The sequence below is a fragment of the Tachypleus tridentatus genome, chromosome 7 (genome assembly GCF_004210375.1).
Source record: "Tachypleus tridentatus isolate NWPU-2018 chromosome 7, ASM421037v1, whole genome shotgun sequence".
Lineage (NCBI taxonomy): Eukaryota > Metazoa > Arthropoda > Merostomata > Xiphosura > Limulidae > Tachypleus > Tachypleus tridentatus.
Genome location: NC_134831.1, coordinates 174168908 through 174185775, shown reverse-complemented (window position 1 = coordinate 174185775; position 16868 = coordinate 174168908). Strand labels below are relative to the sequence as shown.

The following is a 16868-nucleotide window of genomic DNA, read 5'->3' as shown; positions in this document are numbered from 1 at the left end:
GTTTTGCGTGAAATTCAAAAACAAACATACAAACTTGATTCTTTTTGATAATCTTTTAACCGCAAAACTACAGAGTGAAATACTTGTCTTCTGGCCACAGACGGAATAAAACCCCTAATTTTAACATTTTTAGTCTAAAAGCTTATTGCTTTCACTGTGTGGGGAACAGGTCTAGAACCTGCACTAACAATTTTTTGTACGTGGCGTCTTTATCTATGCAGCTGGGGAGTGTCATGGGGCACGTAGACGACCCCAGTAGGTCAACCAGACATGATATAGATCTACGAGTAGGTTTTAAGTGTCGTTTATCTCGAATATGGTATCACAATTTATGTTTTTAGTACCCTTCACAACCCGAGGACTCCATGTTCGTACCTCGCTCAAACGCCATTGGGTGTCCTAATTGTTTTTCTTTATGGATGTCTTCTTTCAGAGGATGTCTATAGGAGTAATAGGAGGATATTAATAATAGTGGTGTGTTTGCTTTAAATTGTATTACATGTTTAAAGTCATTCTTACGTGAGACTTTCTCTTACTCTTAGTAGCTAAGAAAGAGTATATTTACTGACTTGGGAGTATTTGATTACAAAACCTTAAGAAAATAACACTGTTATATTAATTTGTAGAAAGAACAATAACAGATTATTTTCCATAAATACGAAGAGTGGGCATGCTAAGATACACGTGTGGTCAATTCAAGTAAGTTAGTCCTCGCATGTTCCAAAGTCCATTAGATGTTTTCTCAGGATATGTAGCAGTTTCGAAATAAATTATTTAGTTGTCAAATAACTCCCACGGTATTCTCAAATGTATACATTACTGACATATTCAGGATTTCAATATTGGATACTTTCTTTGTCTGCAGGTGACATGTTTGAGGTTTCAGTATAATATAACTTGTCTGTTGCTGACATACCTTTGATTCCATACAGAATACCTTCTTTGTATGCTGCTAAAATGCGCTGGATTCCAATACTTTCTCTGTTGGCTACATGTTTAAGATCCTGTATGGAAAGCCATAATTATTGTGTCATGATCTCTATCCAATGTGGGATATATTGTTGATGGCATTTTAGAGGTCCCATGAGAAATACTTTGTCTGTTGTATGTGATGAATTTACTATTATATATTTATTTTAATATCGATGGGCCTGGCATGGCCTAGCGCGTAAGGCGTGTGACTCGTAGTCTGAGGGTCCCACATATTCATTAAAGATGTAGAATATTCTCAGATGTAGGAATCAACAATGTACTATGTGTATGTAAATGACAGTACTGTTGTTTTAGCTAAAGTTTCTATAATCTTGCCTGACACTTATAAAAGGCCTCACATGATTAAGAAAAAATAAATGAAAACTGAGCAGGTAATGTTGTTCCCCATTAATGTAAAGTATTCTATTATTCCTTTCTGCGTTTGTCTCTCCCAGTGAAACAGTGAATTTACAATGGTAAAATCAGAACTTCGATTCTCTTCTGTGAACACATGAGACAGCCTGAAGCTGTTGTGCTATACGAGAACACACATGTACTTCTTGTTGTGTTTACTTATTTTTCCCTTTGAGCAACCATCTTTTCGCATCTGGCTGCAGATAGTGAGAAGTGGTAAAGATATGGGACGTTCTTGGCTGGAACACTAACATCTGCTCAAATTTTATTTTAGTTCTTAATCATGTCGTCCAGCGAGATGAGGTTAAACTGAATGGACGATTTGTTTATTTGTTTTTAATTAATCACAGTGGGATATCTGTGTTCTAACCACCACGGGTATCGATACAAGTTTCTGGTGTTATAAATTCTGTAACGGATTTTCTGTTACACGTCTAATTTAATATGTACGCTTGTTTCAGCGCAGTTTTATTTTTTGCCTTTGGGTTATATTGCGCAAGTTCCGCCTGTTCTCGAAATCTGTAGAAAATTCTTGAGTGTAAGAATCATCACTGTTCCTTTTACGAAAACGCGCTAGAACATTGTTGAAACTTCAAGAACTCGCGTGTTTGTATAAAAGCAGTTAACCAAGAATCAGTAATGGACAAAGGTTATTATAGGACAGCTACAGTCAGTGTTCTATGAGCATCGGAAGTTATAATTGTTATTAACGCCTATTAATCTGGAAATACAGAATTTAATCAGGAACATTTATAGATTTAAAACATTACAAATTGTTTAACTTCAGTGAATTACTTCACATATTATTATTTCTAAGAGTATATTAAATATATTGGCCCGGCATGGCCAAGCGCGTAAGGCGTGCGACTCGTAATCCGAGGGTCGCGGGTTCGTGCCCGCGTCGCGCTAAACATGCTCGCCATCCCAGCCATGGGGGCGTATAATGTTACGGTCAATCCCACTTTTCGTTGGTAAAAGAGTAGCACAAGAGTTGGCGGTGGGTGGTGATGACTAGCTGCCTTCCCTCTAGTCTTACACTGCTAAATTAGGGACGGCTAGCACAGATAGCCCTCGAGTAGCTTTGTGCGAAGTTCCAAAAAAACAAAACAATATTAAATATATCCGTCGGTAAAAATCAGAAGTCAACAGTATGAAGTCGCTCAAGTGAGATTTGTTACAATATCAACTCAGAATTAATTTTCTCGTCGTGGACGTCGATAAAACATCTAGTTCTAGACAGGATATGGGATTCTATATCAAGGCAACATTGAGAATTTTATTGGCTCTAGGCTTTTCAACTCATAGAGGCCTCCTCGGAACAGAAACTCTACATATAATGCATTTAAAGTCATGACTTGTAGCCCTGGGCTTCAATCCGGTAAGCTCATGTCTTAATTCGGGGTTGCTTAGTATTGTTTATAACTTTTTGAAACTGTTGTATATAAACAATCAAATAAGTATTCGTTGTAGTTTTACGAATTAAGCACAAAGCTACACAATGGGCTATTTGTGCTCTGCCCACCACGGGTATCGATACCCGGATTTTAGCGTTGTAAGTCTGCAGACATACCGCTGACCCACTGGAGGGCAAATATTCGTAATAACCGTTGTTATAAATTTTGTTTTTTATGTAATAAAGTATATTTGTATTAAAACAATAAAATTGTATGTATCAATATTGTTGGCAAATATCATAAATTTAATACATAATAACATTTAATTAACTTCTAAATTCAAATTTCCGATTATTTGAAATAACAATACGTAATTTACGTAATATAATAAATCGGAGACTCGTCCAGGATAAAGTGTGATACCTAACAGTTCGGAGACACAGCTGTGCTACAAGGGGACAAGATAAACCATTTACTCGCAAAGTAATTTGGAAATATCTGGATGTAATGTAAAATGTTTCTTTGTGTTGGTTTTCAAGTAAAGGAGACAAATACATTATCATATTAACACATGAAAATAACTGATATAAAATTTTACATTACAATATCAAAATTGAATTCTCCGTGTTTTGATAAATGACGTCACTCTCAAACTTCACATTATTCTACAGGGTGTGACAGCTATCAGACACTAACGTTGAAAAATTCCATGTTCCCAAAAAACAAATTTATTGACATCTTGTTTGAAAACATACCCATAATAACATTTCACCCAAATAAGTTTAGATAACCCTAAACAAAAGATAAAGAAAAATGACTTTATAAAGTACAAAAATATTGAGGCGTTACAGCGGTAGCTGGAAACCTTGTAGTCTCTTGGCCCCGCTGACGCCATAATAATATACACGTTTGGTGTTATGCCCACTTCTACTAGACGTTCCCCTTGATAAATGTGTTTAAAAGGATGGGTAGCTCGATGTCCTAGACCTAGAGGGACTGGGATGGCTCAGTGGCCTTGTTGGAATGAACCGCCCGAGTGTTTTGACACGGTTGGATCGGCTGATTGTTCCCGCGAGGGTTGGATACCTCGGGTGGCTCTGGCGGTAATTGGTAGTCAGGTTTTTTTGGTGGTATTGGATAGCCAGGGCGTTGTGGTTGGGATGGATAAATTATTGGATTATCTGTATAAGTATATTCAGAATGTACTTTCCCAAGTTCTTTGTTCTTGTAGAAGAAGAAAGAAGAAGACTTGATGTCAACAATATTTTCATAATCACGCGTGAAGATCTGCTGGTTGAACACTGTACCTGGTGGACAGTACATACTTCACATACTGCCATTGTAACAAGCACGAAAAACCTGAACATTTTGCGTTAAGTGAGAAGGAACAGAAAATAACATTAGTAATATGTCAGTTAATATAATGACATCTTTAGACAGCTAGACTTTGTTGACAAACTAGAAAGTGAAATCCAAATACCTTTAAATTGAAACAAAATAACTAATTTTAACTCTTTATTGAAAGAATAGACTAAAAGGTAAAAGTACAAATTATATAATAATAAATAAACTAATATAGAAATTCGGTGTATATATTGTGAAAACTTTGTTTAATTTGTTTATTTGTTGTTAAGCCTAAAGCAACACAATGAACTGTCTGTATTGTGTCCGTTTTGTTATGATACTTCACACTTATTGCTGAACCGTAAGTGCCCATCAATATTTAATATACTTTTTCCCTCTGTTTCTGTACTTGGTTCTACTGTTATTTATTGAAACAAAATTATATGTCAAAACTAACATAATGCAAATGTAATATGAAAAAAATAATAACAACTGGATTTCAATAGTAAATAACTGTTAAAGCATATACGATCTTGTGAAGTTCTGTAATGGGAAACGTTCCAACTTATCAGAAAACCTCAGTCTCAGAATGTGACTACGCGCCCAAAAGTGAAGATGGTAGTACCCATACTGAAGACGGTCCAAACAATATAGTTAATAAATTATTAGAAATATGTTTAAGAATAGTTATCAAGTTAGTCCAATAAATGAACAAAAATCTCTGAAAATTTAAACTTTACCTGACAAAGTTAAAGTTATTCTGAATACATTAATCATCATAAAGTGACGCTTTTGTTTCTCTTTATGTATTACAGAAGTAAAGAAACTGGTTATGTTGAAATAACATCCCTGTGATCTTCAGTTTTCCATTATCTCTTCATACGTGCACACTTTAACAGAAATTTATTTATTACAATATTTATTCATTCGAAAACACTTAAAATTCTGATACAGTTCATGGTTTTTTTTAGAGTTTTAACACTATTGGTAATAATCGACGGTTTGAAATTGACAGAACTAATAATTACTGACGGTTTTAATTAAATAATGTGAATTTTTATTGTTTAAATTAAGATTACATAAGTGATGCTCCCGATGGGTCAGCTTTAAATGAGATGGATTATAACATTAAAACTCGCGTTTCGATACAGTAGGTGGACTGAGCACAGTTAGCTCATTGTGTAACTTTTTACTTGATAACAAACAAAATGTGTTATAATTTACATCATATTCAATTTATTAATAATTTCTGCAGACTAACCTTGCAATGAGTTTCTATGTCAGCACAGTAACCAGGCATGTAAAGCTGGTGGGAGCACTTAAAGCTTGTTTTTGGTAAGTTCGCCCTCCCATGCTTCCATACACCTCCATTTTACCATGTCCAATCTCCTTGTGAATTTCCACCTTGCCTACTACCGCCGAAGATAACATCTCCGTAATCCCACCGCTTGACCTAGTAAAAAAAGACACAGAAGAGAACTGCATTTATTAAAAGCTGTCCGAATTTCATCAATTGTCTAAAGAACTTGTTAAAAAAATAAAATAAAATGCTATATTATTATTTATATTAGTATTAATAAATGGATAATTTTTAGCATGACTATGTATTTGATTTTTCCGCCCTCAAGACAGTTTTGTAGAATAAGAAAATACTTAATATTTACTACAATCCAGACTTATATTTAACTATAACATTAAATAATAAATACACGACGCCAGCCAGGTGGGTTAAGACGTGCGACTCGTAATCCAAGGATCTCGGTTTCGATTCCCCTTCACACCAAACGTTCTCGCTCTTTCGACCGTGGGGGCATTATAAATGATGGTCAATCCCACTATTCGTTGGTAAAAGAGTAGCCCAAGAGTTGGGGGTGAGTGGCCTTCCCTCTTGTCTTTACACTGCTACATTAGGACGGCTAGCGCGGGTCGCTCTCGTGCAGCTTTGCGCTATTGCGTGTATTTCTTTTCTATTTTTTGATACTCTTAAATAAGTGAACGGCTAATAAAATGTTATTTATACATTATTAAAATATGATTTTAGCTTTTGCTTTAAATAGCAAAATTATTACATATATTTTATCATTTTTAAAGTTACACAAGTTCAAAGCCATGAAGTGAATAAATAAATGTTTTCACTCACCTAACTGGCCCGGCATGGCCTAGCGCGTAAGGCGTGCGACTCGTAATCTGAGGGTCGCGGGTTCGCGCCCGCGTCGCGCTAAACATGCTCGCCACCCCAGCCGTGGGGTGTATAATGTGACGGTCAATCCCACTATTCGTTGGTAAAAGAGTAGCCCAAAAGTTGGCGGTGGGTGGTGATGACTAGGCTGCCTTCCCTCTAGTCTTACACTGCTAAATTAGGGACGGCTAGCACAGATAGCCCTCGAGTAGCTTTGTGCGAAATTCCCAAACAAACAAACTCACCTAACTTGTACTGAAAACAGATAATAACTTTATAATACATTTCAAACAAATCATTAGATATGTTTCATCAATTATTTATAAAGAAAATTTATGTTACCCAACTTAAAAACAAAATATTACTTTAGATGCTTTGCTATTAATTATATAATTAAAGACCAAATTACGATAGATACTCCTTGTTGATTATCAAACTGAACGCTGATGTATTCATTTTTAGAAACATTGAATTACATTCAATATTCATTGGTAATTATTAAAGTTTAGCGTTTACATAACTCTATTTGAAAACATAAATTATGTTCTATACCGGTTAATAACTATTATTAATCAATGTTTATTCGTTTACTCAACATGTCTTTAAATAATTATCTTAATTTTGGGTTAGTGTGAAGTGTCGTAATGTTTTACATGTGAAATACGCTAATTTACGTAACCCTAAAGTCAGCAGACGAAGTTCAGACAATCCATTGTGTAGCTTTACACTAAAAAAGTAACAAAAAACCAAAGTCGAGAACGAAACTTTAATTGTCTGGTAAGTAACACTAAAATATAATCGATTTAGTGATTCGCTAGGAATATAATTATTTCTAAAGTAGTGTCTTAATTTTAACATCGCGGTAAATTAACAAAGTTGTTCTACAGTTCAATCTCCCATATCCTGCTTTAGGCCTTATTTACACACTTGTGCAGTCAGCTTTATTTTAATATTGTATTGTTGGTTTTAACTTTATCTGTTAAACAACTAGGTTGATTACATGTTTGCTTCATTATATTACTAGTTCTATTCTCTATTGTTACATAAATCCATAGTTACTTTGATGAACAGTGTTATCATTAGGCTTAGCCTTAAAACATTTAAGTATTCTTTAAAATAATTACGATGTATTCCTTCGTGAACTATTTTTGTCTTGGTGTAACTACGCACACACACACAATGCTTTTTTATTTATTTATTAATAATCCGAGAAAATAACTTAATGTTGATAGAGGGTTTAATGTAAACGATAAATTAAACAAATTCACAGTTTTGTTTGTTTTAAAACATTGTTACTGTAACAATAAAATTATCTCTGTATATTATTCGCCTAAGCTTCTCCCATTCTCTGACAAAGCTAGTCTGTCGTTAACAATCTCAGGTCAGTCTCTCTAAAGAAGTTTTAGTAACACTTGTTATGACCTTGAGAACGTTACTCGTGGTTAGTATAAACAGGAAAGTTTATCAACATGTCTCTCCTCTCAGAAAATCTCCGTTATATAATATTTTTTATGAATATAAGTCACACTTTTCCTTAATACTAATAATTGTTCAATACTTGATACATTTGAAAAGCCGCAAAATACTTCAATAAACATTATATAGGTTCTTTAATAAATCAGGTAAATCATACAATGATCTTTAATAAACACAAGACATAACTAACACTTCCAATTAATGTTTAAAGTCTAAATAAAGATTTAAATTATTAATTAACCATACGACCTACCACTATTGGTTTATTTGGTCGTAATTATATTTATCATATCTATGGTGTCAAAGAAGTATTTCCAGTTTAAAAACAAATCTTATCAAACACCAACAGTCTAGACACTAAGTAAATATGTAAATCAGTATATGTATGTATGTAATGTTAAGGTACGTTCATACGAAGCTGAAAATGACGACTATATTTAAAGTTCTGGGAAGTAAAGTACACTTGATAGACAGTACTATTATTTGTTTTTGTTGGTCTATTAATATATATATGCAATATCTGACTAATAATTTATTCTGCAGAAATAATACATGAATATTATGTTTCTAAATGTTCTAATTATTAAAACGATTTTACTTCAGTCTTAGTATGTTAAATTTCAATACTTCATTTTCTGTGGACACGAGGTCCATCTACGCTAGTTGTCCCTAATTTACAGTGTGAGACTTGCGGGAAAGCAGCAAGTCATCACCACCAACCGCCAACTTCTGGTCTACTCTTTTTACCAACGAATAGTGAGATCGACTATCACATTATAACGCCAACACGGCGATCATGTTTCGTATGGCGGAGGCTCAAACCCGCGACTCTCCAATTACGAGCGAACGTGCTAAGGACCTGGCCATTCCTGAATAGTTGGTTCGCTCTCACGATCTGTTACTAATACATTCTTACTAATAAGGTTATGATCTAATTTATTGAAATAGTTACATGAACATAACTTACAAATATATAACAACGTGTATTTTAAATATAATTATTTAAATGTTCGTTATCATTAATTTTAAAGGATATTTAACGTAATTCAATATTTTCAATTAAATTCTTTAATCTATCATAATAATACTCAGTTTTCATCTGAATTGAAAATACGCATGCGCATACACAATAGCTTAACAATTTTTTTAAAAATTCTATCTTTCCGTTTTAAACTAACATAATCAATTTATTTATCACAAGTATTACGAACGATAATGTTTAGCCCCAATTAAACTAGCGCAAAAAACGTACACAGATTAATGAAGGCTTATTTTATGTTAGGCCTAAAACAAATTGTCTTAGAAATTTCGGTGTGTACGATTAGAATTCTTTTGTATTATTCTAGAAATCCCGTATTTAAAAAAGTACTATTCCAATAAATATATTAACTTGAGAGCATAATGTAGTATTTTTAAAGTAATAATATATAAAGGTTGATTATTAAAATTAATAACATGCATCTGATGTATTTTTATAGTATCGCATCCTGCTTCCTGTAGCAGATGTTTATTTATTAAACTGAAGTTACGTACGGTAACCAAGCTTTGCTGGTAGTTCTATGTAACCAGAAAGCTACCATATACAAAAACCACTGACTGTGTAGAAGTGTTTGAAATGTTTTAGTTAATTTTTACAGGTTGACCTACTTATGTACTGGAAACAAGTCACGTGATTAGTGAAAGCTAATATTTCTGGTAGACTAAAAGACTCATATATAACCACTGACTGAGTAGAAGTGTTTAATTTTTTTCAGTTAAATCTTGCATGTCGATCTCCCAGAGCAGAATCAAGCCCATGTTCACTTTAGGTGAAGATGCATAATATCCTGTTAGCTTAACGTACAAACTTTAAATAATTAAAGGAAGTACCCTGTTACGCAAAACTTAAAAATTATTTATTATTGCATACTAATGGATCTACCCGGCAGTATTTTGTGTTATTTTGATCACTAGCTAACTACATATAGTTGTTATATCCGAGAATGCCAGGTTAATCTGGTAAAAACGTTGTAATTATAACTATTGTACACTTTATATTCTATAATAAAAAAGTTTAAAGTCGTCTTTTATCAGTCACGTGGTTTGTGAATGTTGTATATAGAACGGACAGTTTCCGTTGCATTGCAGGATGAATCTAACCAACCAATCAGTAACTAGAAGCTTGCCAAATTAACGAATCAGCAATCAACAGTTTGTCTAACAGTAAAGGGAAGGTGATCTACAAACAGTCTGAAGTCAACTTATTCCTGGTAAGTCTATTATTCTGCATGAAGTAATGTGATATATAAATGTATTTGGAAAAAAACGTCGGTGAAATGAACAAAGTTCAAGTTTTTCGTAAAAATATTGTATTTATGTAAGATTATATAATTTGTTTATTGTGTTTTTCTCTCTCGCTAGAAGCATTAGACTTGTGTCATTATTTGAAGGTTATTTATATTAAACGCAATATAATTAAAGCTGTGTGGTGTTTTGTTATTGTTTTATTTTCTCAAACTAACATTTTCAAAACGTAGCCATACGTTGTTGGGGCCTGTGAATAAATTGTATGTTGCTCTTTGTTTCTAGATTACTTGTATGAACATATAGGATGGCAACCTCTATACCTACGGATAAGAAACTTTACCAGAAGGTGGCGATAATCACAGGTATGTAAAATTATATAATAAAAACATGTTGTATGACCTCTTACCGTTACCATTCTAACAGTACATCTGACACCTATTTCTGTATCCATTATTAAACAGTCAATACTATTTTATAATAAACGTATTAAATATGTTTTTCTTTCATATTGTTGTATTTGTGAAATATTGTGAAAAAATGTTTTCCTTCATGTAAAACAAAATCTCGTTTGGATGACAGGAAACAATATCTAAACGTTACACATTTTGTACACAAACGTTTGTGACCGGCAATAATAAATTTAAATTGTCGTTATGATAAAATGGTAACTGTTATATACTTATGGTTTATGGAAAAACGTTATATTTGGTCAGTTTTAGTTTGAAAAAACGTGTTCCTGGTAAACGACCCGGGCACCTCTATACTAATGTGTTTTACTATATTTAGTGTCTTATCAGTTTATTTTATTAATTTGTATTATATAAGAAACGAATGTTTCACTACATTTTAATGGCTACAAATTAGCTAATATTGTAGCTGATTTGATCAATGACTACTTTACGAAGTTTTGAGCAAAAGCTGGACCAGCAGGTGGCGTTAATCACAGGTTCATCAGTATAATCAACTTTTTTGTTCATCATTTAACTCATACAAAAACTAGTGTGTGTGTGTGTAATGTCAAGTCTCACATTAAAATGCACTTATTCAGACATAGTAGTTCGATAATGGTTTGATTTTTATGATTTTAGTGACGTAGGTGCAAGAGGTCTATGAGGGGGTGATGGTGTCGTGAAACCTTTTAAGTATAATGAGTGTCAAGCTTAAAGTGAAGATGTAGCCTGGATCACCTAGTCTAGAAATTTTAAATTAAGAAATATTTTTCCAGTTTTGTTGTTTATACATTTCGCTTTACTATTAATTCGTTACGAATTCGTTTCATAAATGATCTTAATTCTGATTGGCTCATAATTGAATTGACTAACGTTTGACTGCATCGATTACACTTTACTAGCTCTTTATTGGTCAAGGTTTATTTCACAAAATGTATTTATTTCAGTAACTTATGAAATGCAAGGTTAAGGTAAGCTGTGGGGTTGAGGTGGTTTTACCTACCTCGTCTTTTGTCACCGTCTGTACACAAAAATTAAATAAACGTCTAATACAATACATTAAAATAAACAACATTCATATTAATATTGATGAACTAAGTGTTCATTGTTTACATGTTTGTTTGAAAGCTATAAACTCTTTATTCTTCTGCAAATTAAGATACTTAAGTGCATGTCTAAACATTTAGGTGCTAGTTCAGGGATAGGTAGAGCCACTGCCGTGTTGTTCTCACGCCTGGGAGCGAAGCTAGCCTTGACTGGAAGGAACCAAGAAAATTTGGCAAAATCTGCTGTAGAATGTGAAGCAGTTTCACCTTATAATCTAAAGGTTTGACAGAACGTTATATAACATGGAAGTATTTAATACGTCATATAAAGGTTTGATCAAACATTATGAAACATAGATATTTAGAACATAATCTAAAGGTATGATCAAACATAACATATCATAGAAGTGTTTAGTACAAAAACTCAATTTAGACACAATACGATGTAACATAGATGTATTTAATACATAATAAATGTTTAGTTAAAAAAATTAGAAAAAACTATGTTTACACTCCATATATATATTTATATTCATTTTATCCATCGTTTAATATTCGAACATATTAAACTTGATGAAGCCACACAGGCGAAACATTGGTTAAATTTTTAAAATCTTTAGAGGTATTAGGAGTGTAAAGGTAGTTTTTTCTTCTACTAATGAGAAATTCTGACACATTTTGACCTTTAGTTGAGAAGGAAAAGAAATAAATAAGAAATATATAGTTGTTACAACTCTGGTATTGTTCTGAGTCTGTAAAGAAAACACATGGAAGTATTCTCACATCATGGTTCTATAATGTATTCTTGTAAATATACTTAACTTGTTTCAACCCAGAATATTTGTTTGCCAACACACAAACAAATATTTGCAAACAGAGAAATGAAATGACTGAAAGTTCTAAATATTTGATTCACAAACGTCTAACTCTAGTGAAACATGGTTAGTAAACAAGTTTTATAGTAATTAAAACGTAATAGATTAAAATTAATACGTAATACATAATAATTAAAATACTCAGTTATAACTAGAATGTAACAGATTGCAATTAAAAGTTAATAAATGATAAGTAATATATAATAAACGTTAATCGTGATACATTAAAATTAAATCAATTAATTATAATTAGAATGTAATCAAATGTAATTGGAATGTGATAAGTTATAATGAAATCATAATTATACTAACAACAAAATACACTGTACTGAGCTTGAAAACACAAGGAACATATTTCTACAGAGGAGTTTATCAGATGTTTATTTTACGTGAACAGTTTCCAAATTCTGTTGGTGTTGTTAAGCTTACATATAATGCAAAAAAAATGAAAAACAGAAAGTTGTAGACTTGTACATGTGTGAAAGACGTTTCATTTCTATTACCATATATGGTGTGTCATGGCCGATGCAGATAACAGATACTATCCATCCACCTAATTTTTTGTTGTTGTTAAACACAAAACTACACAATGGTATTGAAACTCGATTATTAACGTTATAAACTCTCGGGCACTACCTCTGAGATAACTGGGGTAGCCCAGTTATGTTTCTATATGTGTACAGATACACATCATCTGATTTCTTTCTTCTTCTAGTGATGTTTTTACATTTAAAACATTTGTTTTAACTTTAACAAAACGTGACATCAACAATGTTTATTTAACGTCACAACGGTTTCAGAAGTGAAAATATTTTGATTTCTTTAGTATTTTGTTGATAATTAATCTTGAAACTCACCATATTTTTTATTTCTCCCTGAAACATTCATTTATTACCAGAGTTTTATCCTATTAACCCCCCCAGTAATATAGCCGTATGTCTACAGATATTTTTAATACCTGTAGTTAATACCTTGCTTCAAAACAAATCTGTTTAATTTGAAATATTTTAACATGATTCTCTTTTTATAACTTACTATATTTTAATACAACACACGCTGTACTAACAAATAACATCATACAACAGTTTAATTCAACAGTTTACTGTGATACACATAACTCAGTATTTTGATTCCTGTTTTCTAACTTAAAATGTTCACTTTCTTTTGTATTTCAGCCTTTGTGTATCGTTGGTGATTTAACCATAGAATCAGATATTGAACGGATTATGAAGTCAACAATTGATACCTACGGAAGACTGGATATTTTGGTGAGTTTAGTTATTACAGAAAATAAAGATTAACACATTACGTCTGTACCATAAATTGTTTTTCTTTCACTTTTAGTCCATTTCTTAATCATTTGAAGGCTAGTGTTCCATTATTATTTGTGGTCAAAGTTTAAACCTGGCAGGCCTACCTTTTAAGAGGAATATAAAAGGCTTAGCACTCCAAGTAAAGAAATTAAACTGGCAAAATTTTTAACTAAAGTATTTTAGTTAGCCTGTGGTTACATTTTATGTATTATATTTTCGTCCGAGTGAATTACAAATCGTTTTAGAATAGCCAGTGTTTTACTACTTACGCAAGCCTTCTCTAGGTTTAACAATACAGTTAAATACTAAAAACATAAACAAAAACACTCTTTCTTTGGAAAGATGAAACGCTTTTCATATTTTAATGATATGGGACACATTTTTTAATGAAGTCTTTCTTAAAATTAATCTATACTTGTAAATAACTGCTCTTTAATTGAAGAGACACAGAAAGATCAGATATTCCAAACTAGATGTGGTTACAAATCACGATATATAATCACAATCTGTACTCATTAAAAGTAAGAGGTAGGGAGAAAAGAGAAATTACATCAAATGAAGAGATCATCACAGCGCTTTTTGCCTGGTAACAAATTCAATCAGCATCAGGAGCTTCGGTCCTAACCTAACAGATGGCAAAGCACTAGAATCCAAAATGTCTAGAATTCTGTGATACAGTTAACACATTACACACCTTTTGTTTTCGAATCTAAAAGATTCATATTAATAGGAATATAAGAGGAAAGTAGGAACATTAAGAATGTTTTGGTTTTATGTCAGGTTAACAATGCCGGAATAGCAGCGTTGGACTCAGTTGAAGATGGTTCTTTGGCGACACTAGATTTGGTGTGGAAAACTAATATTCGGTAACAAAGCTAGCAACTAGTAGTTATATAGAGAAGTAATTAAAATATACACATAATACACACACATGTATATATGTAGACAAACTAGGAGAGGACTGTGTGTGTATACAATCTGTTATCAATACTGTATATATATTGTAGTATTTGTTTTTTAATGAAGTACAAAAGGCTATCTGTTTCCTGGCTATCACGGGTATCGAAACCCGGTTTCAAGTGTTGTAAGTCCGTAGTAATATCGCTGTGACAAGGAAGATAAGGTACATATTAGTTATATAGCAATAATAATGAGAATAATTTGGACACATAATAGATTTATAGAAAAAGTAGCTGTTTTATTCAGTGTTACTCGAAGCTCCCAAGCTTTTAGAGAAGAACAACAACACTTGCTTTCTCTGTTTGCCCGTTCCATATTTCGAAAGGTAGAACAAATATTTTGTGAACTCAAGGAAACAAAACTTTAGGTTTGATTTTTGAAAGTGAACTACGAACCTGTTTTAAATCAGGGCTTTCTTATGAATAATGTTTTTGGTTTTTCTTCACTGGCAAGTATAAATAGGCCCTTATGGAGAATATTTAGATTATGTTGTACACGTGTTAGTACCCGTTCTGAAGAACACGATAAGCCTACTTCTGTTTCTCCCATTTCCCGTCATTCTTCCACGCATATTAAAATTTTAAACGTAAATATGTAGTTAATATCATGTTCAATTTTCTTTGATGTAAATTTAAAATGTTTATATGATTGTGATACCACACTCACTTTATGATATTCATGTATGAAACACACAACAAACAAAGTGTAATATTTCACTTTATAATGTATCAAAACAAAAATCAACTTTCAGAATCTAACCATCCAGAAGAAAATAAAGTAAAATAAAATACATTGGCTCACATGATTTTAATCTCCTTTTACATAACAAGTGTGATAATTAAACCTTTTTATTTTTACATAATATTTTTTTGGTTGACAGCGCTATTTTATTTTATACATTAGGCCTATTGTTTTCTTTTTCCCTCGCGACATTCTGATTCTGCACATATTTCTTCTCTCTATGAGTTGAATGTTCACATGTAAATAAAGTAGGTTTGTAATTAAATGTTAAGTAAAACTTACAAAAAATGCCTTAAAAACATTTAACTTTCACATAAGCTTATATGTTATTTTCTTTGTATGTGACATTAAATCACATAATTCTTTGAGTAAAAAAGTGAAGTGTATCAGTAGTGCCCTTAAAATAAAATAAACTTCACACAACTACTTGTAATGAATATTAAATTTAAGCACTTTATAATGCACCTGACTGTATTTTTCACTGATAGGTAATGTTTAAATGTTTTTACATTTAAAAACTTTACGTTAATTAAATAATATAAATGTAGATTTACTCTATATTATTTTTGAGTGTCTCTTAACATGAATGAAATACTCAGGAATTATTTTTTGTGGTGGATGGTATAAGTAGATTAGAGCTTAGACTCTGAGTGAAACCAAGAATCTAATACAATTAACCTTTCTAAAGTTCACGAAATAATTTAAATTGGTAGACAGATTTAAACTCTTTCTGTCACTGTAAACAAGTACAAGCTAAACTACACGAGGGCTATCCGCGTTAGTCATCCCTAACTTATAAGGGTAGAACTAGGGAGAAGGCAGCAAGTCATCATCTTCCACCACCAACTTATGAGATTCGAATCCGTGATACTCAGATTTCTAGTTGAGTGCTTTAGCCACCAAGCCATGCCGGGCTCCTGGTGACGGGGACTTTTTATGTTGTATAATATTTTTTGAGTTGTTAAAAATTATTCTCTACAAAGAGTGTTTTATTCCTTTATCCACAACATGTGTTAAAGAAGGTGAGGAAGGTTCCCGTTGTGTAGTCAGGGTAAAGATACCTCTCTTCATATATTTGTGGATGCTAAGTTTTCCCAAGTCTCTTATACTTCCAATCACTGACCTTAGGGTTCATGGTTCACAGTCATGGATAATCCTACAATATTTAGCTAAGAGATGGCGGTGGATGCTGAAGAATTGTTTATCAGTTTAAAATAAAGTACGGCTAATGCAGGTAGCTGTTTCTATCGTTTCACGCTAAATCTGTAAAAGATACAGTCATCCAGTTTTTATCTATTATTTTATTATCTAAAGACAGTTGATCAGAGAGGATTTTGAGTTTTTATCAGAGCTGTAAAAGGACAATTATTTTGAGGAGTTTCCTATCTCCTGTTAAATTATAAAAAGTAGAAATTAACG

The 16868-nt window shown here is 32.4% G+C and overlaps 1 protein-coding gene across 1 annotated transcript; it reads left to right on the top strand.

Moving 5' to 3' along the window:
• The first annotated feature begins 9905 nt into the window (after positions 1–9905).
• Positions 9906–15831, top strand: LOC143257291 (putative oxidoreductase TM_0325). Its single transcript, XM_076515738.1, has 5 exons — positions 9906–10028; positions 10348–10427; positions 11702–11841; positions 13611–13703; positions 14529–15831. The coding sequence occupies exons 2-5, from the start codon at positions 10370–10372 to the stop codon at positions 14616–14618; spliced, it is 381 nt and encodes a 126-aa protein (XP_076371853.1). The 5' UTR covers positions 9906–10028; positions 10348–10369; the 3' UTR covers positions 14619–15831.
• The last annotated feature ends 1037 nt before the right edge of the window (positions 15832–16868 follow it).